Here is a 25,864-nt window from a genome sequence, read left to right on the forward strand (position 1 = left end):
AGCGAGAGAGGGCAGAGAGTGGAGAGAGACTAATTGTATTTGTATATCTGTCATATAATTGTATATTTATATATATGTATACTTTGTATTTGATAATTTGTATTTGTATATGTATAAAAGAGGAGAGAGGAGAGAGGGGAAGAGAGGAGACATACGACGAAAATATAGTTAAAATTAAGCTGCGAGCCGTAATTAATTCAAACTATAGCCATGTTAGCTAATTAACTAGTATATGTTTGCTTATCCGCGTAATTTTCCTATAAAATTATTATAAGCTTTTTTTTAACCAAAAAAATATACTCCCTCTGTCCCAATTTATGTGACACATTTCGCTTTTCGAGAGTCAAACAGTTTAAGTTTGACCGAGAATTTGCTCATGGAATCTTCAATTTTTTTAAAATGAAATTTATATATTTGTAAACTACATAAAAAGTACTATAAGTCACAATAATTGATAATTTAAAATATTTAAAAGATATATGAAAAATTTACGGTCAAAGATAGACTTGTTTGAATCTCGAAATTTGAAATGTGTCACATAAATTGGGATAGAGGGAGTACTATATTTTAAAATTTATTTGTCTTTTTCCAGTTTGTTTCGAAACATTATAGAATATTTCTTTTTTTTGGATCAATTTTTAAATTTAATTCCATATGATATGTTTAATAGAGCCCAATATTAAACATATCAAAAATTAATAGAGCCCAATATTAAAAATTACCCATATCAAAAAATTATAGAGAGATAATGTTTAGCAGAAAACATACACTTTTTTACTTAAGTTTCCTCTCCAGTCTTTTGGGTCAGTGAAAAATTCTCTAGTTTTAACGTGTTGTTCACCTCTTCAAGGCTAGAGCAACAAAACATTAAAATGTTGGTTGGACTCAAATCACAATGTATGAAATCATTTTGATGAACTTGAACTATAAAATTCAAGATTTGATAAGCATATGATGCCAAGTGCACTTGGCTTCCATAATCGACGGTTCCAAGAATCTGAATCTTTTTTTCCAATCTTTGGTCATCTCTCACTTTTCTTTGTTTTCTTTGATAGTTTTCTAGAAGAAGAAACAAAAGAGAAGAAAATAATAAGTTACAGTTTACTAGCGGCACACTTATATACTTTTTTACAACTTCTAAGTGCCAAGTTTATTGATGAACCCATTAGTATTTTAGGATGATAAATTTTAACGGCGGTTAATATGTTTTGGAAAAAACTTAAAGAAAAATTTGGCCTTATAATTTGCCATCATTTTGCAAATATATTTGACAAACATTCCAAGTTCTCAAGTTCTAGAAATAATTAGAATTTGGGTCAAATTCTAGTATTTGATTTTTTTTTTAAAATTTAAGAATTACCCTCAACTTTTATATTTTATAGAAAAAGATAAATATATCACGAGCTATCATATATGGTATATCGATACCCTTCATTATAGTTTAAAGTTATTCACGTTCTTACCGTCAATATTTTAGGTTGTATATACCCTTATGGCAAACGGAAGGACATGTGGCATCATCTAAACAACTTGCCTAAAATTAATCATCTAAATAACTTACCTAAAGTTAATTTAATTTTTACCCTACAAATTAAAATCCACCCCATCTACCCATAATCTAACCCACCCATGACCCGGATAAATTAAATCCTCCGTTTAAGTTTCTTCTTGCGACCTTTTCCTCTATGATTTTGCTAGTTATATTGAAGTGAACGATATATAGACATACAACAATATAATTCTGAGGCAAAATAAATGCATTTCCATAATAAGAATCCTCACAATCTAGTGATTTTCAAATAACATACAATAGAAAGCTTCACTTAACATGACAACATAAGATCATTTCACTTTATCTTTCTGTAAACACCAAGACATAGTATACTCCTGATCTTGATCTAAACAAATACAATATCTTTGAAGATGGGTTTTGAAAAAAAAGAAAAACTTAATACTTGAGTCTAAAATTTTAATTTTGTACCAAATAGATTGAAAGTGTATTTTCCATGAGGGGTAAGCAGCTATCAATACTTGGTTGGATTGATAGCCTATCTTGTAAACTTACTAGCCAATCTTACGAACAGAGGCAAACCTACATGTATAGTTGGGGCTGCACGTGCACCCATTAACTTTAAGAAAAATTCATATGAATATATATATATATATTGAGAAACTAGCAGAAATAGGGAATATAACAAAGAGTGCACCTTTAGAAGGTACAGAGCTGCATTTGGTCCGCTGGTAGAAGTAAGGGAATCCACCCTGCGACTTGGGGTCAATTTCGGCCAACAATCCAGTTTTTACTCTTTTTTATTACAAGTTAAGGGTTTATTTATAATATTAAAATTGCTAAATAGGGGGATTCGAACTCATGACCATCCAATTGCTATTAGTAACTAATCAAATACGACATTATCCGTCAGTGGTCATTAAAAATTTCGCTAATGCTTAAATTAAGATAACTTGATGCACCCAGACTCTTCAAATCCTAAGTCCGCCTTTGCTTATGAACAAAGCTACACGAAGGACAAAAATTTAATACTTGATTGGATTATATACTAAACAATTCAATACTTGATCGGATTTTAAACTGCACATAAAAGAAATATGAAGAGGGAATTGTTAGGGTTTTGTCATGATTTTCTTACCTTATTTGAAGTTTATTTTTTCCTAAAAGAAAAGATAAAACATTACCATAAATGTTTTTAGTTTTCATTGAAAGGAAAATATATTTTTCTTTTATATTTGGTTTATTCTTTCCTTAGAGAAAAAGTTTGGAGATCTATAAATTAAAGATCTCTATTCTCATAGTATAACACAATAGCTTCCACAATGTAGACGCTTAAGAATTTAATTATGGGGAGGTTTATTCTCTCATCAGTTTTAATATTTGGGAAAAGACATAAGCTCCTCGGCCCTGAATTTGTTTTAAAAAGTCAATTACACTCTTAAACTATTGTGATAACCTATTACACACTTAATCTTATTTAAAGTGATATTAATACCCCCTTAGAATGTGACATGACACAGAAAGTGTGTACACCTTCCTTAAGGTGCGTGAGAAGAAGAAAATTTATGTTAAAATGACAAGTTTAAACACGTGGCATTATTTTATTGGTCATTATACAATTAAGTATTATAATTCTAATATATTAATTATGTCATTTTTTTTCTTTTTTATTGGTGACCCTAATTTCTTTAAAGCTTTTACATTTTTAATTTTTTTTTAAAAAGTTTTTCTTCTTTACAAATTCTTTGTCACAATTGATGATTTCTTCAAATATCCATCACTCTATCTTAAAAAGAACTAAAAAAATAGTGGGGAGGATGTTCATGATTTTTATTTGAACTCGCCGGAGGATTCACCGGAGAAGAACACCGAAAAAAAATATGAGAAAGATAATGGCTTATATTGAAAATCCTATGACATTTATGCATAAAATTCATGATTCATTGCCTACATTTTTCAAAAATTCATGGAAGAAAATGATTTTCTATCTTTATCTTCTTTATTCTTGTCGGAGCACCACCCACAACCATCACAATGTTATTTTTGTCTCAAGTCATCAATAGCATATTTGATTTTACAAACAAAGAATGCTAATGAAATGCTTTAGTTTCATCCATAATTATCAAGATTTGAAAAGAACTTTTACAGATCTAAAAGTTCTTATTTGTTTTGCCGGCAACAATCCGCCTATCGCCGCCGCCAACATCACTAAACTTCACAATCGTCTTATTGACTCACGTTCTCTCTTCAAAATTCTTGTTTTCCCTTCAATTTATGAATGATGAAGAAGAAAGAAGAAATGGATTTTAAGAAGAAAGAAATGTAAGGTGAGAGGAGGAAGAAAACCTAGGTTTCTACTTTTTACAAAAGTCTAAGAAAATACTAAGCAAAAATGATTTAAAAAAAATTAAAATAATCTTATTTATGTGTCAAAACGCGTGTATAACACATTTTCACACAAAAACTGATATTGTATTCGAAAGGGGGTATTAATTTCACTTTAAACAAGATTGAGTGTGTAATAGGTTGTCATGATAGTTTAAGCGTGTAACTGACTTTTCGGAACAAGTTCAGGGGAGAGTTTATGTCTTTTCTATTAATATTTTTTCATATGATTTGCAATTGTAAGCTTCCGCGTGATGCCCTAATTACTTTTGAACCCAACAAGTAGTATCAGAGCACATGGTTCAATGATCTAATGGAACGAGGTTGAAAACAGGTTCAACGAGGTTTCAAATGAATTTGCAATAAATTTGATGATAATAAAGATTTTTGTGCTACTACATGTGGAAAAAAATTTCAAGTATATTTTCAACAATATCCCGCTGCTCCATCCTTTAAAACAAAATCAATTTTCAACTCATGCTTATTTTAGATCATGAGCTCCAACTTCCAACCTATGCAAACTTTGATGCTCGGGCTCCACTTTTAACTCATGTATCTTTACTTTTAACGCATGAGCCCCACTTTAAACTCATGCATCTTACTTTTAATGCATGAGCTCCACTTTCAACTCATGCATATTACTTTTAACGCATGCGCTCCACTTTCAACCCTGGTCATAACTTTTAACACATGGCTCCAATTTTTAACCCATATCAATTTTTAAATTATGGTAAGCAGCAGTAATACATGAAGATTTTGTGAAGAACAAGATTATCAAGCATAGGAAGAAGGCAGATCAAGTTTTGTCAAGAAAATTCAGCCAAAAGGGGAGATTTGTTAGGATTTTGCCCTGATTTTCTTACCTTATTTGAAGTTTAATTTTTTCTAAAAGAAAAGATAAAACATTACCATAAATGTTTTTACTTTTCATGAAAGGAAAATATATTTTTCTTCCATATTTGGTTTATTCTTTCCTTAGAGGTAAAGTCTGAAATCTTATAAATTGAAGACCCCTCTTCTCATATCAAGTATAACAATAACATCCACAATGTAGTCATTTAGAGAGTCTTGTTTATGGGAAGATTTTCTCCTAAACATCTTTATGTTTTTCAATATCAGTTTTATCATATGTAGGTCGTTTCACCAAACCATATCAATAATATGTCCTTCGGATACTTTTATTTGTCGTCTGATTTGTTAATCCGCATGATGCCCTAAGCACTTTCGAACCCAACATGAACTTTTATGTTCTTACCTCACTCCAACCACTGATCATGAGATAGAGTTGGTTGGATTTTACACTAAACAATTCAATATTTGGTTGGATTTTTAAATAAAATAACACTAAAACGTTAATGTCAAATACGTTTGTTCTAGTTCTATAAATAAAATAAAATAAAATGTATTAGCCTAGTGAGTTGATTTAAATAATGGCTTACTTCCGTCAAAAAATTATCAATTGATCTTGTTTGATCCACCGAAGATATGTCGGATTGACGACATCTTGTTTGCCATCTTTGCCTGCAATATGAGGGGGAGACATATATAATTTGTAGAAGTTAATTTTATGGAGATAAAGTGATGGACGTTGTTGAGAGGAAAAGGAGATGGGTTGCTTGCTTGAATCATGGTTGTCATTTGAGAAGTGGATGATGAGTCCGAAGTATGGTCTAATACCATGTTAGTTCGTCATATTCATTAGAAGTAAGAACCAAATGATATATTATTTAGGGAAAAAGGACAAATATACCCCCGAACTATCACAAATGGTATATTAATACCCTTCGTTATACTTTAAGGTTGTATATACCCTCACCGTTACTCGTTTGGGTTGTGTATACCCTTAAAACTAACGGACGGACAAGTGCTTCATCTCAGCCATTTACTCGATTTTATTTATTTATTTACCTAAAATAAAAGATTCACCCGACCCACAACCAAATACCCTTCATCTTTTTTGTGAGAGAATATCACTGATTCCTTGCTAATCCAAAAAAAAAGAGAAATAAAAAAAAACTTCATCTACAATAAACTTAATGCATCCTCCTTAAAGTTTAGACAACAACAATGAATCAACCGCTTTCAACAACACAATTTTTTCAACTTTGTGCAAAATTAAAATCAAAAGCTTTCCAACAACAACCACAAAAATATGGTGCACTTGGTTCATTTCATCAAAATCTATTTCAAGAATATTTTTGAACCCTTTTAATCACAACAAATCAATTTGAGCTCAATTTTTTTTTATTCAATTGCAAATTTAATTTAAAGCTTGAAGCTTTATCTGTCAATGGTGGTAGTATTTTTAACCCGTTTCAACAGCAACTAATTAATTTAAGTTAAAATTTTCTTATTTGATTGCAAACCCACTTTTCTTGAAGCTTTGTCTATCAATGGTGATAGTATTTCCAACCCCTTTCAACAACAACAAATCAATTTAAATTCGAATTTTTTATTCTATTGAAGACCCACTTTTAAACTTGAAGTTTCGTCCATCAATGGTGATAGTATTTCCAACCCCATTCAACAACAAATCGATTTGAACAACAAATTAAAATGGGTCTCTTGTTTTTCAATGAAATAACAAGCTACTGTGTCTTTGTTTAATGAGATTTGAAAATGAGCTGAAAATGAAGATGTATTGAAGAACGATTTCTTGTTTTGTTTGATTTAAAAGGTTTTGGGTTATGTTTTAATGGAGGAGGGCTCTTTGTTTTTATTTTAATTTAAAATGTCATGGTGTTTTAATTTGGGTCATGGGTGGGTAAATGAAAGATGGGTGGGTTTTTTAATTTTAGGTAAAAAATAAATAAAATCGGGTGAATTGTTGAGATGAAGTCACGTGTCCGTCCGTTAGTTTTAAGGGTATACACAACCCAAAAGAGTAACGGTAAGGGTATATGCAACCTTAAAGTATAACGAAGGGTATGTACGTACCATTTGTGATAGTTCGGGGGTCCTTTTTCCCTATTATTTATGTCGCTCTTCAATGTGTTATGTCGACTCCTTGTTTATTTTCATTATAATTGATTAATTTCTTGTCATTAGTTCATGTGAAAATTGAACAAATGACATATATAAATATTCTTATTATTAGTCTTAACAGGATTCTTAAGTTTGCAAGTTCTAACATTAGAATACTAACAACATCTAACATATTTAATTTTATTTAAAAAATGTGTAAATAATAAATAAATTAATAATGGGTTGAAATAGTATACACTTTCAATAAATATAGGAGTGTATAATTTATGGAATATTGCATTCCATTAATTTCTCTCAATTAATTTGTTTTTATCTTATTAATCAGGAAATTTTATTTTTCTTCCGTCTATTCTGTTAACATTTTTAAAATATTAGTTTGTTTTTCTCCTATTAATCAGAAAATTTAATTTTTCTTTCATCAATTTTGTTCACATTTTTTGATTATATTTTTTCGTGGTAGATGGGAAAGTGTAGTATGTTTTTTAGTATCTAGATTGATCTTTTTCTTGTTTTTTTTTTTTTTTTTCTGAAATAATAAAATAAACTTTTAAACAAAGCAAAATATACAGAAAATTAAGATAAGGTAATTTTAATGACATTATTGTATATAATTGGTATAATGTGAATGAAAACTGTTTGTATATAATATTAATAGAAATTGTCTCACTAAGTGTATAGTATGTATTATGTAATATAGAGTATGTAATTGATATTAAAATAGGTTTCTTGTAATTCACTAAGTGTATTACTTTGGTATATAAATTGATAACAAATGATGAACTAAATTTAAACAATTTAAATATAATTTTATACACTTTGAGGAGGTGTTAGAAATCTTTTTCAATATAGATTCCAAACATCATACAAATATTTAATACCTATTGAATCTAGTAGTATGATTCACAAATTATGACTTATATGTAATGTGAATGAAAATTGATTTACAAAGGATATGATAGATTATATATTGTAGAGTATATAATTGATATTAAAATAGGTTTCTTAATCATTAATAAATTATATACAGTGTATAAATTTGATACATAAATTGGTGTAACAAGTGATAAATCAAGTTTAATCAATTAGGAGTTAATTTTATACTTATACAATTTGAGAGAGGGTTAGGAGCCTATATTAATATAGATTTCACACATTTTACTAAAATCATAAGTAAAAGTAATAAGAATGCACTTTTCATACCTACTTCATACTCATATCCATCAAATAGTTCACATTGATGTATAAATCAACTTTATTAAAATAAAATAATAAAAATGTACTTTTAATATCTACTTCACATTCACATCCACCAATAATAAATGTGATTTTTATGCCTATTTTGCAAACAGATGAACATAATTGAAGTTCATTAATAATTCGTACAATAAAAATTGCGTGTAGAATATATATCACTTAATAAAATTATAAAACACAACATACAAGTTCTAAAAAATAAAAATCATCAAAAAATGAAGAAAAAAAATTGAACTATTAATACATTTGGAACAACATTTGCTTTTTAGACTTGAAATTCTTCAAATCGTTCTTCACCCAAATACACTTTGACTTTTTTGTTTTGTGAAGTCTCACTGTTCACAAATTTTTTACCTCTTTTGTGATGTATTTCTGGTACAAAATCTAAGTTAGAATCGTCTGACGGAGGAGATACAACATTCTTGCACTTCTTTTCTTGTCGAATTGTTTTGTAGAACTGATTTGAATGATAACATATCTATTTTCATATTATCAAAATCTATGAATACAGAATGAAGATGGTTATGAATTTTTTTAAAGAAGATTATGGGGAGAGTTTTTCGATTTTACCTTTTTTCTTCAAATTAACCTTATGCGAAGAACCTTAACCTTATGCAAAAAACCTTAACTTTAACGATAGTCATTTCTCAAGAACAATAGCTAAAAGGCCTGATATTTACTACTTGGATGTGGAATGTATGAGTTGATGTTCACTATTTCAATTTTCAATAGCACTAGTGATTTGGAGGAAATCTTTAAAAAGTATTTAGGGTACGCTTTGTTCTATTTTCCATCTTTTTTTTTTTTTTTGGCTAAGCAACATGTATTTTCAAGATGCTCATTTTTCTAATTTTGTGTCATTATCCGTTAAATTTCTTTTCTAAATAGATTTTGAGTTGTGGACTTTTTAAGTAGTACTCCATATAATCTTTGTTACTGTTGCTTGTCATGTTAAACATAAGACTTAAATATTATAATTAAAAATCATTTTAAAATATTTTATTTTTAAGAATGTTGAAAATATGATTGAAACTTATTCTATTCATTTATAATATTTTTTCTATTCATATATAGTATTTAGATAAAAATCTTTATTATTATCAAATTGATTGCAACTTGATTTCAACTTACTTCGCTAAATTTTTTGCCTTGTTAAACCATCGACTCTTACCACTTGTTGGGGTCCAAATGATCAGGATGTAATGCGAAAGTTAATACTACATGAAAAGTAGTCAAAGCTGACCTCCGGTAGAAAAGTGCTGGTCAGAAAAATCGTAGATCGGACCTAAAATTGTATATATCGAAAAAGTTCTAAAGATCGATTTTATAAATTATAAAATTATAAAATACTCCATCAAGTGCTGAAACGTTGATTTTCTTGAGGTAGACTCTATTTTTACCACTAGATCATTGATGTTTAAGGGTAAACTATGTTTTTTTTTGGTAATCTTTAAATTTATATTTTCGTGAAAAAAATGGGCCTCACGTCAAACTATTTTATTTGCATACTTTTTTTTCTACATTTTTCAAATGTATATTTTCAAGGCTAATAACTTTCAAAGGGTAAAATATGAAGAATAATATAATTTATGCATTGATTTTGTGAATGACAAATATTAAACGACATGTAAGTGAACATGAAGATCATCTGGAGGTGCTATTTATAGCTTTGTGAAAGAACTTGGACAACTCCTCCAATTATTGGAAGCTCTTACTAATAAGCAAGTGAAATCAGAGGCGGAGCCAAGATTCGAAGCTTATTAATTCTAAATTCTATTGTATTTAAGTTGTTGGGTTCTAAGTTACTAATTTGTACATATTCAAATAGATTTGTAAGACAAATACAAAATTAGAACCAATGTTATTGAGTTCAATCATTTGTAGCCGACACGAATTTTTACTCGACACAAAATTTAATAAAGTAATGAAATTTTTTAAATCTTGTTTAAACTAAAAATACATAGAATATACGCATTTGTTTGTATGATTTTAAGTTGACACAAAATTTAACAAAGTAACGAAGATTTTTAAATCTTGTTCTAAACTAAAAATACATAGAATATACCAACATAACGTTTAATCTTGTGGCCTTAAACGTGTCATCTAGAAAATTAGACTTAAAGAGTTGCCAAAAAAAGAAAGAAATATTTTTTTTAAAAAGGCTAAAAATAATACTCCCTCCGTTTCATAAAGAATGACCTGGTTTGACTTGACACGGAGTTTAAGTAAATAAAGAAGACTTTTGAATCTTGTGGTCCTAAATTAAAGTTATGTCAAATGTACAAAATTGCCCTTAATCTTGTGGTCTTAAACATGCCACGTGAAAAGCAAAAAGTAAAACGTTACCAAAAAAGGAAAGAGGTCATTCTTTTTGAAACTAACTAAAAAGGAAAGGGGGTCATTCTTTGTGAAACGGAGGGAGTAATAAATATAGCAGGTAGATACGGTAAACATTTCCTTAAACATAGCCTAATAGAACAACTAATTCAGCATTGTTAATGCCATATGCATACTATACTCAATGGCGGATCTAGGATTTTAAGGTTGTGGGTGCTCGAGTCAAAAATATAAAAAAGACATGTTAAAAGTGAGATTCGAACTCGGGTTCAGCAACACAAAAAGAGCCTTAAGCACCCACCCAAGAGCCAATGGACTAGTTAGATCATTTGATCATTGGGTGCTCTATGTTAGTTTTATACAAATACCTCTTAATTTCTACATAAATATATATATATCGAGACGAGGTTAATGGATGCTCGAGCAGCCGAAGGATACCATGTAAATGAAAATATTTGCTGTCTAATAAATAAGGAAAGAGCAAAAGAACACTAACACCAACGAAATAATGTGGTAATTAAAACATAATAGACGACAGACGGTAACACACACCTTCATCAGTATCTTTTTCCTTTTAACAAAGTGAAATTCCTGAATTTGATTGTGTTTATGTCAAGAACCTTACATATCTATGCTTGTTAAGTGCATCAACAACATTGACAAATGAAACTTAAAAGACAATTTATAATTCTCTTTTGAAGTTTGTGAATCAGCTCAATTCAGCTGTTCATTAGTTCTTATTATGTGGATACTATTTGCCAATATGATTTCGATACATTTCCAAATGCAAAAACTTGAACTCCTATTGAAATTCAAGAAGGCAAAGTCTTAAACAAGCTTCACTTACATTGATTGATTGTCACTTGTGAATACCACTACTAGAGAAGGACCTCTTCAAACAAATTGGCACTTTTTGCAACGAACGACCAAAGGAAGAACACTTCATCGCTTCATATAACCTTGAATTTCTGTTTCCTCTCTTTGCAGCTGCATCAGAATTTTCAGCCTTCCCTTCAGCAAGTTGATCTTTCGAATTAGAACACCCTTCACCTCTATAATCCAAAGTCATTTGACTCATAGCACGACGAACCACTATAACAGCTGATGGATCCATTGAAACTGACCTCATTTCTGTATGCATTACGTTGTTTCCTTTAGCTCGATGCTCAGCTAAATCACTACATAATCCCTTTGGCTTTTCATCAACAACTTTCTCCAAAAATCCCACAATTTCCCCTTCTTCATTTGACAAGGCAACAATATTTCCCCCCTCATCAAATTCTTGACTTTCCATTTCACTCGCCATACGTTCATTCTCCACCTCATCTCCACTAGAACTATCCACATCAGTTAAAGAAACTTCCACATTATTTATCCCTAATGCAGCATTTAAATCAGACACAATAGGAGCACGACAAACCGGGCAATTCATATGTGAACTTAACCAAGTATCAATACAAGTCACATGAAAAGCATGACTACATTTAGGCAACAACCTAAGACTCTCATCTTCTTCAAATTCACTCAAACAAACAGAACAATCAATCCCATCAATCAAAGAATCAATCTTTATATACTTAAACTCGGGTATCGACTCAATTACAGATCGTGGTAGTCCAACTGTATGTATATACCAAATTGGATGATCCATATCTGACTCATCAACAAAACCATCATCATTTCCACTCAAATTATCACCACTTCTCCTCATATTCATGTTGTACTTCTTAAGAGTAATCATATAACAAATGAACACAAACATTGCCCCAAGAACACAAAGCAAAATAACAAAAAAATAAGGCATAGGATGATTTTCACTTCTAATAGGACTAGAAGGAGGAGGAAAAAATTGACTTATCCTACATTCTTTAGGACAGCTTTCTGCTGAACAATTCAAACAAATAGCCATTCCATCTTTAATTACAACTATCATCTTCCTATTATACCAAGCCATCAAAAATGAAAATCAGTTCACTGAAACTAAACTACCTTAAAAAAATTCAAGAAAAATAACCCCTTTTTGAAAATTTCCAACAAAATCTTTCAAGAAATCAAGAAAAATAACTCCTCCTAGAAAATATTTCAAGAAACCAAGAAAAGTAACCCCTTTTGGAATTATTTTTTAAAAAAACAGAGACAACAACAGAGGAAGATGAAAAAAATGAGTAGAGTGAAACTAAAAGTACCTTAAAAAAACAGAAATTCAAGAAAATATATCAAGAAATCAAGAAAATTATAACCCCTTTTTGTAATTTTCTCAGTTAAGCTACATATGAGCTGTTTAAAGTAAGATAAATTTTTGGGTCTGTTAGTGTTTGTTAGGTTTTTTAATTTTTAAGAGAAGAATTTGCAAGAGATTTAAAAGATTTGTGGTGGATTTGTGAGAGTCAAGAAATGTTTCCCGTACTATGTTGCGTTAAAAATGATATCGTGGAGGTTTACATCACGTAATTAAAGGATTAAGGAGACGAATTGACTATTATTGTTACTATGGATAAAGCTATATTTAAAAAAATTATTAGGATTTTTGTTTATATTTGATTGGTGACACTCCGTTTGGATGATTATTACATATTGTATTGTACGATAATTTTTAATGAATACAATGTTTGAGTAGATTATATTGTTATTCGTCATTATATAATGTTACATATCAATAACTTGAACGATAAAGCTATAAGCAAAATAGGTTATGAGGGTAAACCTACTAAAAAAAAGACAGGACAAAGAATAAAATAACGACTGTTACACAAAATAAGATTTTTCAGTTATATTGCGATAAATTTAAATGATATGATACTATACAATTTAAGTAGCAATCAGGAAAAAATTGTAATTAAACTAACATTCTAACAATATCTTACAATACATGAATAACGATCATTCAAACAAGGTGTTAGAGTAAGATTTTAAACAGATCTGAGAAATGATATTTAAGTGAATGTTAAAAAAAAAAAGAAAAAAAAAGATATTTAAGTGTATGTGTTAATAAGGTATTGTAACACCGTTAAGCAAGTTAGTTAGTAAAATTAAATTAATTAATCAGTGACATATTAGGTATTAGTGGCAAGGGGTGAATCTAGCTACAAGTGTGAATTTGATAGCGTTCAATAATTTTGTACTCAATTTTTATATGTAAAAATTAGGCAAATGACATAGTATAAGAAAGAAATTACTTTCTTTCCCTACTCTTTCATTAATTACCAAAAATCCCTTTTTTTAGTGTTTTTCGGATACATAATATAGCAGTGTGGATACTTAATATAGCAGCGCGGATACTTTAATTAATAACGGGCATATACTTTATTTATTAAGTTGTTAGCAGCACAGATACTTAATTAACGGGCGGATGCATAATATAGCAGCGCGGATACTTTAATTAATAACAGGCGGATACTTAAATTATTAAGTTGTTAGCAGCATACTTAATTAACGGGTGGATGCATAATATAGCAGCGCGGATACTTTAATTAATAACGGGCGGATACTTAAACTAATAAAGTATCCGGTTAAGTTGAATTGGGGGAAAATAAGGGATTTTTGTATTTTAGTAAAAGAGTAGGGAAAAATTGAGAATAAGTAAAGAAGTGTTGTGTATTTAAGTAATTTTTCCTTTTTATATTTGTGTTAAGAAATTTATCGTAGATCCATTTAAAAATCACAAGATCTTGAACTCATAATTTTAAGATCTTAGATCCGTCTTGATGGGTAATTTAAAAGTGGTATGTCTTTCTTTTTGTTTGTTGATTAAGTCGTTATTTTGTTTGTTCTCGAGGTATATATTATATCTTTTTATATTTCAAAATAATTTAATTTTAAAATTTTCATTCAACGCCTAACACTGTACAAATATCAAGATAGATTTAAGATTAGACGTTTCGAATAAAAGAATCAGAACTCGTTGATAGGAAAGACGAAGAAAAAAAAGCAATGTCAAGAGCTCTACATATTGAGACTTTCCTTCTTGGTTTGGGAGGTAAGTTATGTAAGCGTATAACTCTTCTTAGATTATATTTGATCACGAATTATCAAAGAATCAATTAATAATATGCATGTGCCAGATCTTTTATTTTATTTTACTTTCGTATCGAATTAAACTCCGTTAGATAAATTAAAATGGAAAGTGCTAATGACTAAACTCAAGAAGATGCTTATCATAAAATTTACTTTTAGACTAATAAATTTCACATTGAAACGAGAAGGAAATTAGTTAGGGGTAATATAAGAACATTTATGAATTCAATTATTGAGGCTTTCTTTTAAGTTATAAAAATTCGAGTATTCAAAGTTTTGAGACTCAGATGCTTAAAGATGAATTAAAGAGTTAAAATTATATCAAATAATATCTTAACCGTTGAATCAGATTATCAGAAGCATGGACCATGCTGCATGGCCAACATGACTATTCAATCAACAAAAAAACTGGAAAAAATGGCATTCACAGTATCTCTTAGTTTACACTTGGCCTTTGGTCCATCACAAATAATAATACCTACTAAAGGGTAGGTCAACTAAATATAGAAACTAGTGTTTATTTGGTGAAATTGAGCTTGTAAAATGATCTTTATTTAAACACATTCTCCAACAATTTATTTGTTCAATATAAACTTTACATGTCCCTTTAAAAATAATACTAATTGGTATGAGTATTTTATTATAATATCTATATTAATTAATATGCATTAGGTCTTGAAGAATACATATATTAAATAAAACATGATTGGTTTTTTATGATATGTTACAAATGACAAGTAAAAATGAAAATCTATTTTTAGAATAGCTGACAAATAAAAATGAACATAGAAAATATATGGGGAGATTTTGTCTTTTAGTCTCTTTTCAAAATTTATGTGACACACTTTCTTTTTTAGTTTGTCTAGAAAAGAATGTTACATTTCTATAATTAAAATTATTTAAGTTTAATATCTCTTTTTTTTTTACACTTAATAAGATGATTTACAGTCATAAATATTTTAAGGCTTATTTTAAATTATATATTTTAAATATTTTTTAACAAAATATTATGTCTAATCAAATGAGGTCACATGAATTAAGAATGACGGAACAATAATTTGGCTTTTATTGGAAGGGTGGTAGTGGGCGGTGTGGTGTGTAGTGTTGGACTGTGCATTGGTAGGGCCAATTATTCAATCTTTAAAGAAATTCAAACTTATTTTGTTAATTTTAATTTTAGCTTTTCATACAATGAAAGGGAAAAGGAATGTGACATAAAAGGTCCAATTAACATTTTAAAAGTCAATTATTTGACCTTCATATACTTGATTCTTTTGTGTGATTCTAAGAGTAATATAAAATAAAACGAGATTTAGGATGTATTTGGCATGGAGGAAAATATTTTCAAATGTTTTTTTTATATTTAATTGATTAAAATTTTTAAAAAATATTTTCTAGAGGAAATAAATTTCTTAAAAACAAGAAAAATAACAACGGAAAGGAAAAACGAGTTCCACAAGTGACATTTCATTTTGATTGTGTCCTCCACATCCTGCAACACACCTTATCTTCAGCTTCACCCCCTATAGCTGAGTAGCTCCCATCCCCGTCTTCAAAAAAACATATATTTATCTTCGTACTGAACACACCTTAGGTGGTGCGTCTTCCCAAAAACAATACTCCCTCCGTTTCAAAAAGATTGATCTGGTTTGACTTGGCACAAAGTTTAAGAAATTAAAGAAGACTTTTGAATCTTGTGGTCCTAAATTAAAGTTATGTCAAATGTATAAAATTGCCCTTAATCTTGTGGTCTTAAACATGCCACGTGGAAAACAAAAAGTAAAATGTTACCAAAAAAGGAAAGAGGTCATTTTTTTGAAACTGACTAAAAAGGAAAGGAGGTCATTCTTTGTGAAACGGAGGGAGTATTTGTTTTCGTACCAAACACACCTTAGGTAGTGCACATTTTCAGTATCTACATATCAAATTCCTATAATGGACTATGATGACTTTCCAGTCAAAGATATATATATATATAAAAGAATGCTTTTAAAAATAGACTATTGGCCCTACCTGCACCGACTACTGTGATCACCATTCAATGAATTAATGCCAAAATATTAAAAGAAAACAAATTCTTTCTACTATAGAATATAAATATATGCTTTAAAATAACAATTGTTGAAGAATGTGTTCTGCAGAAGCCCATTTCGTCACTTAAAAAAACTAGTTATTAGTTGACCTATTATTTGTGATAGACCAAAGGCCAAGTGTATATATAGGGAAATACCATTTTTAAGTTTTGGAAATAAACCAAAAAGGAAAAGAAAAAAGGTGTGGTGTGGGGTGGGGTGAATGATTAGGATGGCAATATTTGTGGTTATGAACTTCTTAGTCCTTTTTAAAAAGTTTTTATTAGAATTAAACTTGTCACGTCATTAATTCTTCGAAAAATACAATCTGAGGAAAATGACCATGGAAGTGAACTAGGTAAAGTAAGATGACATTTCGAAAAGCAAAAGAAGTAGATGACTTCGATAGCCAATTACTACGAGTTGAGTGACCATTCAAGCAATCAACTCTAAAAGAACAATCAAAGTAGGCAACTAGCTTATCAATGAAAGAAAGTTAAAAAGAGTTAAGTTATGAACACATAATTACATAAGTGTCTATACAAACATACTTATAAGGGGAATATTTAGATGGCTTACTTATTGTATATACTGCATTCATTTGTTTATATATTCAAAGCTCCAGAAATATATACACAAGCAGAATATTTACAGAGTTTTAGTTCTTTGTACCTCACATAATGGCCTGGTGAAGAGACCTCAAATGGTTATAGCAGTCGTCGCTGCTGCTGAAGAATACCAAACAAACCCAGCAAACATGTTTTCCGCACTTGCACTCGATATGATTGCAGCCATCTACCTTCTCTATCGTGAATCCGCAAACAGGACATTTCTTCACATTCTCTTTCCCCTTGGCCCATTCCTCTAGAGAGAAATCCGGGTTGTTCTTGAACTCCTTGTACTTCTCGCATGAGATGTAGGGGTGATACTCCAGGTGGCAACTCGTACATGTCTCCACATAGCATGCACCACAGACAAAAGGTGCACCAACTTCTCCTGATTCAGTAACATGATAAACTGAAGGGCAGTCAGGTGAGGGGCAAAACCGGTAGAGACCCGCACTTGCTGCTACAAATGCCCCTAAAGAAGCCCTGAAAAGTTCCTCCAACTTATCACTCGACAACAGAGACCTCAAATCAGAAACCAGAATATGTGCCCCACAACCTTTATGCATACAGCATAGCGGGAAACCTTCCCGGCTTCTGATTGCAGACTCGCACTGCTCCAGCAAGCACGACCGACAGAAGGTGTGGGTACAACCTTCAAGTCTGTAAGCATCCTCCAGTTCACACAAGCAAATGGGGCAGTCAGTCTCATCGTCCATCATTCTACTTGGAAGACCACTTTGAGCAATTTCGGAAATTATCTCCTCAACTTTTTGCTTCATGTCTTTGGTACCTTTGACAGAGATGCAATGGCGCTTGGTGTTCAGAGAGAATTCTGCATCGGGCACCTTTAGTTTGAGACCACTAAGATCTGGTCCAAAACTCTGAACAACTCTTTTCATCAGGTCAAGAGGCAAAAGTCCTCCACGAAGATGCACTTCAAGCTGCTTGCTTTCATGTAGTGCCAGAAGGGAGTTAACAAACTTCCGCTCAGCCATCTCAATCTTGTCGGAGGAACCAAAGATTCTAACAGAAAGGCTATGCCTGTCAAAAAGAATATAGGTTCCTGTTTCCTGCTGAACCATCTTCATGATATTATTCCCTTCCCTAGAAAATAGAAGTTGAACAACAGTTAGAGAAATTCCCACATGATCCACAATCTTGCCTTTCATCAGTTGCTCCAATGGCCTTCTCAGTTCTGCCACAATCTTTGTAGCACTTGCAGCTATTTTTACCCTATAAGAACCATTCTCATTTCTCTCCAGATTGCACTCCACACCTGCAAAACAATCCCAAAGTCTTCTCAGCAGTCAAGTACCAACTGATCAACTTGTCTCCGAAAATTTTGTACTGTTAAAAGTTTATTAAAAAAATTGTTTTAATAAACCTTGTTCTAATTATATCCTATATATTTCTGCATCACCAGAATGTAACAGGACAGAAATGTAGAGAGGGTAATCCGTAGAATGCAAGAATGTTTTTTTCCAATAACCGTTTAGAATTTCACCAGACAAAAGGTTATTTCTCCGTACAAGGCAAGTAATCCTCAGATCAACATCGAATCTGGGAGATAATTTCATTCTGTTCTAGGAAATAAGGAAACAAAAAAGTGACAGCAGCAATTTGGATCAGTGGAAGTAATAAGGTACACTAACTATGTCACCTAAATTAAATACCATATAAGCCACTGCTCAATAGTTTATTTCCCACTTCGCCATGCCTTTTTAAAGAAGCAATTCAGCAAAGATGATCATTAATTAAATTAAAATTTTCAAAACAAAAAATACACAAAAAATAAAAATAATATAGAGAAGTTAAGATACCATTTCTTCGCTGGAGGCATGGGAGTAAAGAATCCAGCTGGTTCCTAATAACATGGTAAACAGGTGCAGGACAGGAAACAGAGCTGTGGAACTGTTGCTGACATCTTATCTTCTGCCAGGGAAGACATCCAGATAAAACCTTGCCATCAATATGCTCCAAAGCCTTAGCTGCTTCAAGATGAAAACTTCCATCAAACATGATAGATGCTCGCATGTAAGTGTCCTTTGGTTCTGGTTGGAAGACCTGAACACGAATAGACTGGACATTTTTAGGCATGAAGGGGGAGATTTCTCTCCTAAGTGCTTCTTCACAAGCTGCAACTGGAGGATTTTCCACAGCACTTCCTCTCACAAAGAAAAAATCTAGAATTTTCCCATCTGTTACTCCACTCAAAACCTCGAGTACCTCTGCCTCAGAATGATCGGTATTAAGTCCTGATATTACTATGCTGTCAGAGTACTTATTGCTTGGCTTTGAGCGGATGGTGTTTCCACCTATCATTACGACAGAGAAATCTTTTACCATAAAACCAACATCATTTGGCTCACATTTTACAATAGCTACACCGTTACAGCATCTACGAGGCCAATTTACTCTAGTTCTGAGGACAGAGGAGAACTGCTTTTGATCATTACAAAATACACTCCTTGAAGGAACAACTTTTAGAAAGCCACCACTACATTCTAGCTGATTCAACAACATAGCTTGTTTAGCAGCATCAGGGGAAAGAAATGTTACCCTGCCCCATCTGTTCTCCTCATTGTCGTGGCCAGTACCTGAGGACTTGTGCACTGCACAAATATCACCTGATGTGTTTCTCTCCAAAAACATCAGCAGTTCCTTATCATCAACTGCTTTTGTATTTGAATGAAATATGTCAACAGCCAAGATTCTCTTCTTAAGCTCCAAATGTTTAACAATTGCACCAGCTCCAAAGAGGGCAACTGAGGCCGATGCAGCCGATCCACCACTGAATAGGCATTTCTCCAAGCATTCATTCTGCAACAACTTGCTTTCATACTCTAGTGCATCATTCACTTGACCCAAAACACTCTCCATGTCACTGGATGAAGCATATAACAGAACCTCATTCTTACCAACATTAACTTGAATGCCAATCCTTTCATCCGTATATTTAGTTCTAATGCGTGAAACAAGGTTATTGACACTACTGTTAGATTTTCCACAGAATCTTTTCAATAGCATGCTCCCGAAACCTGTCAAAACTTTTTTTTCCAGCTTTTGGGCATCCATCACCAGAAAATTAAACAACGGGGAAGGACTAAGAGCAGAAAGAGAACTAAACTCAAATGCAGTAACACAGACCAGATACTCATTAGCTGCAGAAAGGATTTCACCAAACACTACCCAGGTTGGTCGTCGATCAAAATTTAACAGCGAACAGGACGGATGTAGTTGGATGTACTTTTCACTGAGTGCAACCTCATAACCTAGTTGATCATATCCAGAATACATAGCAACATTCTCTGCAAGTGAAGAAAGTATTATTCTTTTCAAAGTTTCATCATGCTCGGTATGCATCTGAGGATCCCAATGCCAGTAGCTTGCAACAATGATATTAAGTTCGCTCTTAAGGCAAGCTTCCAATTCTTGCACAGTCTCCTGGCATCTTCTCATGGATTTGGCATTGATGCTATTATCCCAACACCAGGCATTCTTTCCTTCCTTAGGCACAGCCTCCCATTCCTTGTAAACAGAAAGTAAAGTGAAGAGATCACCATTTGGATGGCAAAATTGCACCTTCAAGCAATCGGATTTTAGCTTGTCTCCTTCAGAACCAACCCTACAAAAGATGCTGCTGGAACTAGCCATAACAGCAGCAAGAACAACACCTTCTCTACTCAAATGTTGATTAAAACAACTGAGGATCAATTTGCCTAACCGAGGTTCAATACCCAACTTAATTATTTTGTGCCCTTCTATAGTTAATTCATAAGCATCGTCTTTTTTCCAAACAGCTCCTAACTGTACCAGATTTCTGGTGGCCATCTCAATAGCTTTAGGGCTAGGTGCGTCAACAAAATCAAAATCGTGCACATTCTTGATGCCCAAGGCAAGAATCCTCAGCACTGCAACACCAAGATGAACCTTGCGAATTTCAGGTTCCTGATGATGAGACATACCTTCAAAATCACTTTCTGAGTACAGTCGATAACATCTTCCTGGTCCAGTTCTCCCAGCACGGCCAGCCCGCTGCTTAGCTGAGCTCTGGCTGACTTTGCATATCCTGAGAATATTCATGCAAGTGCCAGGCTCAAACCTGCTTTCTTTGACCATGCCAGAATCAACAACATATTTAACCCCTGGAATTGTCAATGATGTCTCAGCAACATTTGTAGTGAATATTACCTTTCTCTTTCCCGGATAGCTGAGAAAAACTCTATGCTGCTCTTCATAGGATAGTTTGCCATGTAAAGGTAAAGAAATAGCTGACAATGTTTGAAACTTCTCACAAGCCCACTCAACTTCAATCTGAGAAGTCAAGAAAGCTAGAATTGTTCCCTCTCCCTCGGTTTCATGGATTTCAGTCACCATCTTGACAACATCATACACATAGGAGGAGATTGGGCCAACACCAAGACATCCAGTGGATTCACAGGGAACATATTCAATATCAACCGGAAAAGTTCTACCAGCCACGTGGAATGTTCCGCAGCCAAAGAAGTAATCCGCAAGCTGGGCTGCATCAGCTGTGGCAGACATAATAACAAGCCTCAGATCAAGCCTCTGAAGGAGAAGATTCTTTATCAATGCTAAAAGTAGATCAGTGTCTAGGCTTCTTTCATGTGCCTCATCAACTATGATACATGAAATCTTGGACAAAGTCTTATCGACCATATAGTGCTGTAGAAGGCAATGATCCGTCATAAATACTACTTTTGAATCAAACTTATGACCAGATGAATATGACGGATAGCAGATGATCGAGGTATCTTCGTAACATCCCTCACTTTCCTGTTTCACCCTTTGTGCCAAAGAATTCGCAGCAAGTTTCCGAGGTTGAGTGCAAACTATAGACCCATTACCAGTTACCCCACAATCAGCAAGGAATTGAACCAATTGCGTACTTTTTCCTGCTCCAGTTTCGCCAATTAAGACAGTCACCTAAAAGATACAACCATTTAGATTATAATAGTAAATATAAAAGAAAAATAAAGAAAGAAGCTCAAACAATTTAACATTAATGACTGGTAAATAATTAATATTACACAAGTATGCTAGGAGTAATTGAAAGATCTTTGGAAATAAGGCATTCAACAGTCTAAAATATCCCTCTTCACAAGGTCAATATCAATAAGGCATTTGTGAAATTAAATGTTAGATTGGACAACAAGAATGAGGAGGGGAATACAGAAAAATAAATACTTCTTCAGAACCCGCAAACAGCAAACAACAACGATTCAACACAATTTAATAAATTTTCTTACTGAGTAATATAGCTACTTCACCTAATGTTCCAGCCAAAATACTACAAAATCAACAATATCTTCATTTCAAATGGTAGCTCAAAATTTCCTATCAAAAAAATCGCCAGAAAAAAGTTTAAGATAATTATTACTCCCTCCGGTCCATATTAAGTGGTGCTTTTAGCTTGGACACACCCCTTAAGAAATTTACACACTCCTAAAAAGTAAAAAGCATTTTTACTAACTTACCCTTAATTAAATAGTACCTATTTAAGACAGTTCCTTGGTAACATAAAAATTCACTTATCTAAATAGGGGTAAATTTGAAAGAAAACAATTCACTTATCTAAACAGGGGTAGATTTGAAAGGAAACAATTCATATCTTCTTGATAATGTGAAACACTACTTGTTTTGGACCAAAATGAAAAGGTAAAAGAACCACTTAATATGTCCCTGAGGGAGTACTATTAGAGACCTCCCCTCAGGTTTCTCTTTATAACACTGACCTCCTTCATGGTTTACAATATTACACTTAGCTAATTTATTTAGATTTTTCTTGTAACAATTCCTCTAATTTATTATTATGAATAATAAGAAATTAAATTTGACTAATTTACCCTTACTAGTATATTTTAAATTTAGTAGATGTTTTTAGAATTAAAAAACTAAATGAATTGGCAATTCGGCTGTCTCCTTACTCTGGGAACAATGTTGCCTTCCACATTTTTCTTCTGGTGGAAACAGTGGAACGAAAAACTTTTATAATGATGATGAAAGACCTAATGTTACTGAGAACAGAATTCCTTGGATTTGTTGGGTTCAGTTGTTCGCACAAAAAAATATCTGGATTGGAACTACAAAAGCATATACTGATAATATAGTCATTATGGTACCTAGTCGGAACTTACCCGTTGACGGTTATATAGCGCTACCAATGCCGATATCTGTTACCACTGAAAACAATAGCTTTAAAGTAGAATAAAAGGCTGCTGCTTCGGTTAGGGCTACCCCTTCTCACTGCTAACCTTTTCATCATTTCATGTGCATAAAGTTGTAATATCCACCTTGATAGTAGGAATTCTTCTCATATAGTAATGGCCTCTTCACAAAAATCAATTACTGGAGAGAAACCAACAAGAATGGGACATTCTGCATCTATGAATCCTCAGGCTTTTTCTTTGCAGAGTAATGGAGAGGACACGCCCTCACACAAGGTATAGTTGCTCTAAGGCATCCTCTATGTCACAAATTTGTGAATTCTCGTAAATGCAAGGGGACGGGGAAGGGAGGGGACCGTTTGGTTGGTTTGCGTACATGTCTGCTCTCCCCGTGCCCAGGAAAAAAAATAATCCGACCTGGTGCATGAACCAACTATGAGCCTGTTTGGATGGGCTTATAACTTATGGCTTATAAGTCAAAAACCATAAGTTAGGATTTCTAACTTATGACTTTCGACTTATTATTGTTATTTTGCCTTAAAAGCAAATGTTTAAGAACACTTTTATATTTCAACCGAACACTACAAAACTGCTCAAAAGCACCTAAAATAAGTCAATCCAAACAGGCTCTATGTTAATTTATCATAGTTAATGGAACAGTTTAAGGATAAAAGTGAGGTAAGAACGCAGATAAACCAATCATGGTTAACTGATAAAACTTATGCACAAAACACATGTCATGCACTTATTACTTTGGCTAATGAACTACGGTGCAAGTAAGTATTCCTGCTCCTACTATTCAACACAGTGATAACGAGAAGATTTTAAGTTTTATACATATTCAACAGGGTAATAATGGATCTACGTACACCAACAATGAAAAGATTTCTTTTTACACCATCAATGATTAAACTGCAAGTTAGTTATCATTTTTTACTTGGTTGCCAACTAATTCTTATAAGGAGATTTACATGTAATCACCAACAAGTGACCTGATTGTCTAAACTCTAATGAGATTAAAAACGTGAATAGATTGAGCACCTGTTGATAATGTATTTGCCTCAGTATCTGCTGCCGGAAAGCGAAAATTGGCAAGCCATCATCAAGCCTGCGACACTCCCTCATCATCAAACAATGCATTTTACTCCAATCAAACACTGTCCCAATCTTAAACACCCTTGAACCACCCTCCTCCTCCTCTAAACTCGTCTCCTCCAACTGTTGAATAATACATTCAATTCCTCTTTTAAACTCCTCTATCCTCTTCCTTATCAAATCACTCTCCTTCTCAAGACCTTCCCTTTTCTTCAGAAACTCATTACACACCCTCAAATTATTCCTATTCTTCAGTAATCTCGACAATTCACAAATTTCATCGCGCAACAATTCCAATTTTTTCTCCCACTTTTGTAACAATTCACCCTCTACTAACAACCCTTTCAACTCCTCCAAAAATACCATTTTTACCCTAGCTTTTAATTCATCCTCATCAGATGGAACCTCAACGTTTCGTTTAACCCATGGGGTAAACGAATGACTGCCTGAAAGCCTCATTCTCCATAATTTCACAATCACTTCAAGCGTTTCGCTCCATTGATCATACATCAGTGACCCAGAAAGGAACCCTTTGCTAAAAACAAACGAACTTCGAGGGGCAAACGGTAATTTCTCAATTAGATCATCTAATGCGTACCGGTTGATTCTCCGGTTACCGGAACGAAGCTGGATTACGAAATTCGGCGACTTGTGCGAATGTCCTGGCGGTCGATCAAGCTCGTAACTCGAAGAATAATAACCCGGACGACATGGCCGGTTATTTGACTGACGATAGCTGTGCTCGTGATATATCGCCGGAGCCGGGAACCGGCGATTGCAGGAGGAAGAATCATGCATTTTACTGTAGAAGGGTTTACAGAGTAGAGTCAGTGGAAAAAGTTTCTAGAAAAAAAAAAAAGTAAGCATGAAAAAGAAAATGGTGAGAAGCCCTATGAGCTCCTTAATTCAAATTAGTCAAATTTTAATATGAATATTATATAATCAATGTAGGAAAATGATAAATATACATTTAGAACTCTAGATGTGATGATCCACATTAAAAAAAAAACAACTAAATATCAGGTTTTGCCATGGGCACACTTGTATATATAACTGATAAAAATGATGTAAACGTTAGTTCTTGCTTAGATAAAGTCGTGAATATAGGAAATCTTCGCCTGTGGCTCTTTTTAGAGATCATACAAAAACAATTATATTTGAATTTGGTTAAATGTATTATATTTTGGAATTAAAACAAAATCATATTATATTTTTTATATTTTATATTAAAAGTAGGAATGTTTTATGTTCAAAGTTGAATTACGAAAATGCCCTTTATTAATATTATTAATTCAAAAATGCCTTTTACCAACTTTTAAAATTATCTTTAATTCAAAACTGCCTTCTACCAACTTTTAAAATTAAAGCAATAATTATGATTAAACTACACTTGATACATGATTAGATGTTACAATT

The 25,864-nt window shown here is 32.5% G+C and overlaps 3 protein-coding genes across 4 annotated transcripts in view; 1 reads left to right on the forward strand and 2 right to left on the reverse strand.

Annotated features, from left to right (window-relative positions):
• Positions 1-25,864, forward strand: part of LOC125819017 (ras-related protein Rab11D) — a 138,836-nt gene that overhangs the window by 14,705 nt on the left and 98,267 nt on the right. The gene's annotated exons all lie outside the window — the stretch shown is intronic.
• Positions 11,163-12,432, reverse strand: LOC125819010 (RING-H2 finger protein ATL54-like). Its single transcript, XM_049498520.1, has one exon. The coding sequence runs from the start codon at positions 12,423-12,425 to the stop codon at positions 11,331-11,333; it is 1,095 nt and encodes a 364-aa protein (XP_049354477.1). The 5' UTR covers positions 12,426-12,432; the 3' UTR covers positions 11,163-11,330.
• LOC125818978 (ATP-dependent RNA helicase DEAH12, chloroplastic-like) lies at positions 17,026-25,246 on the reverse strand. The gene is made up of 3 exons (XM_049498487.1): positions 24,395-25,246; positions 18,986-22,112; positions 17,026-18,441 (listed from the first exon to the last, which is right to left on the reverse strand). The coding sequence occupies exons 1-3, from the start codon at positions 25,244-25,246 to the stop codon at positions 17,231-17,233; spliced, it is 5,190 nt and encodes a 1,729-aa protein (XP_049354444.1). The 3' UTR covers positions 17,026-17,230.

Source organism: Solanum verrucosum, unplaced genomic scaffold, assembly GCF_900185275.1.
Source record: "Solanum verrucosum unplaced genomic scaffold, falcon-dt-bn FXZP01000252.1, whole genome shotgun sequence".
NCBI lineage: Eukaryota > Viridiplantae > Streptophyta > Magnoliopsida > Solanales > Solanaceae > Solanum > Solanum verrucosum.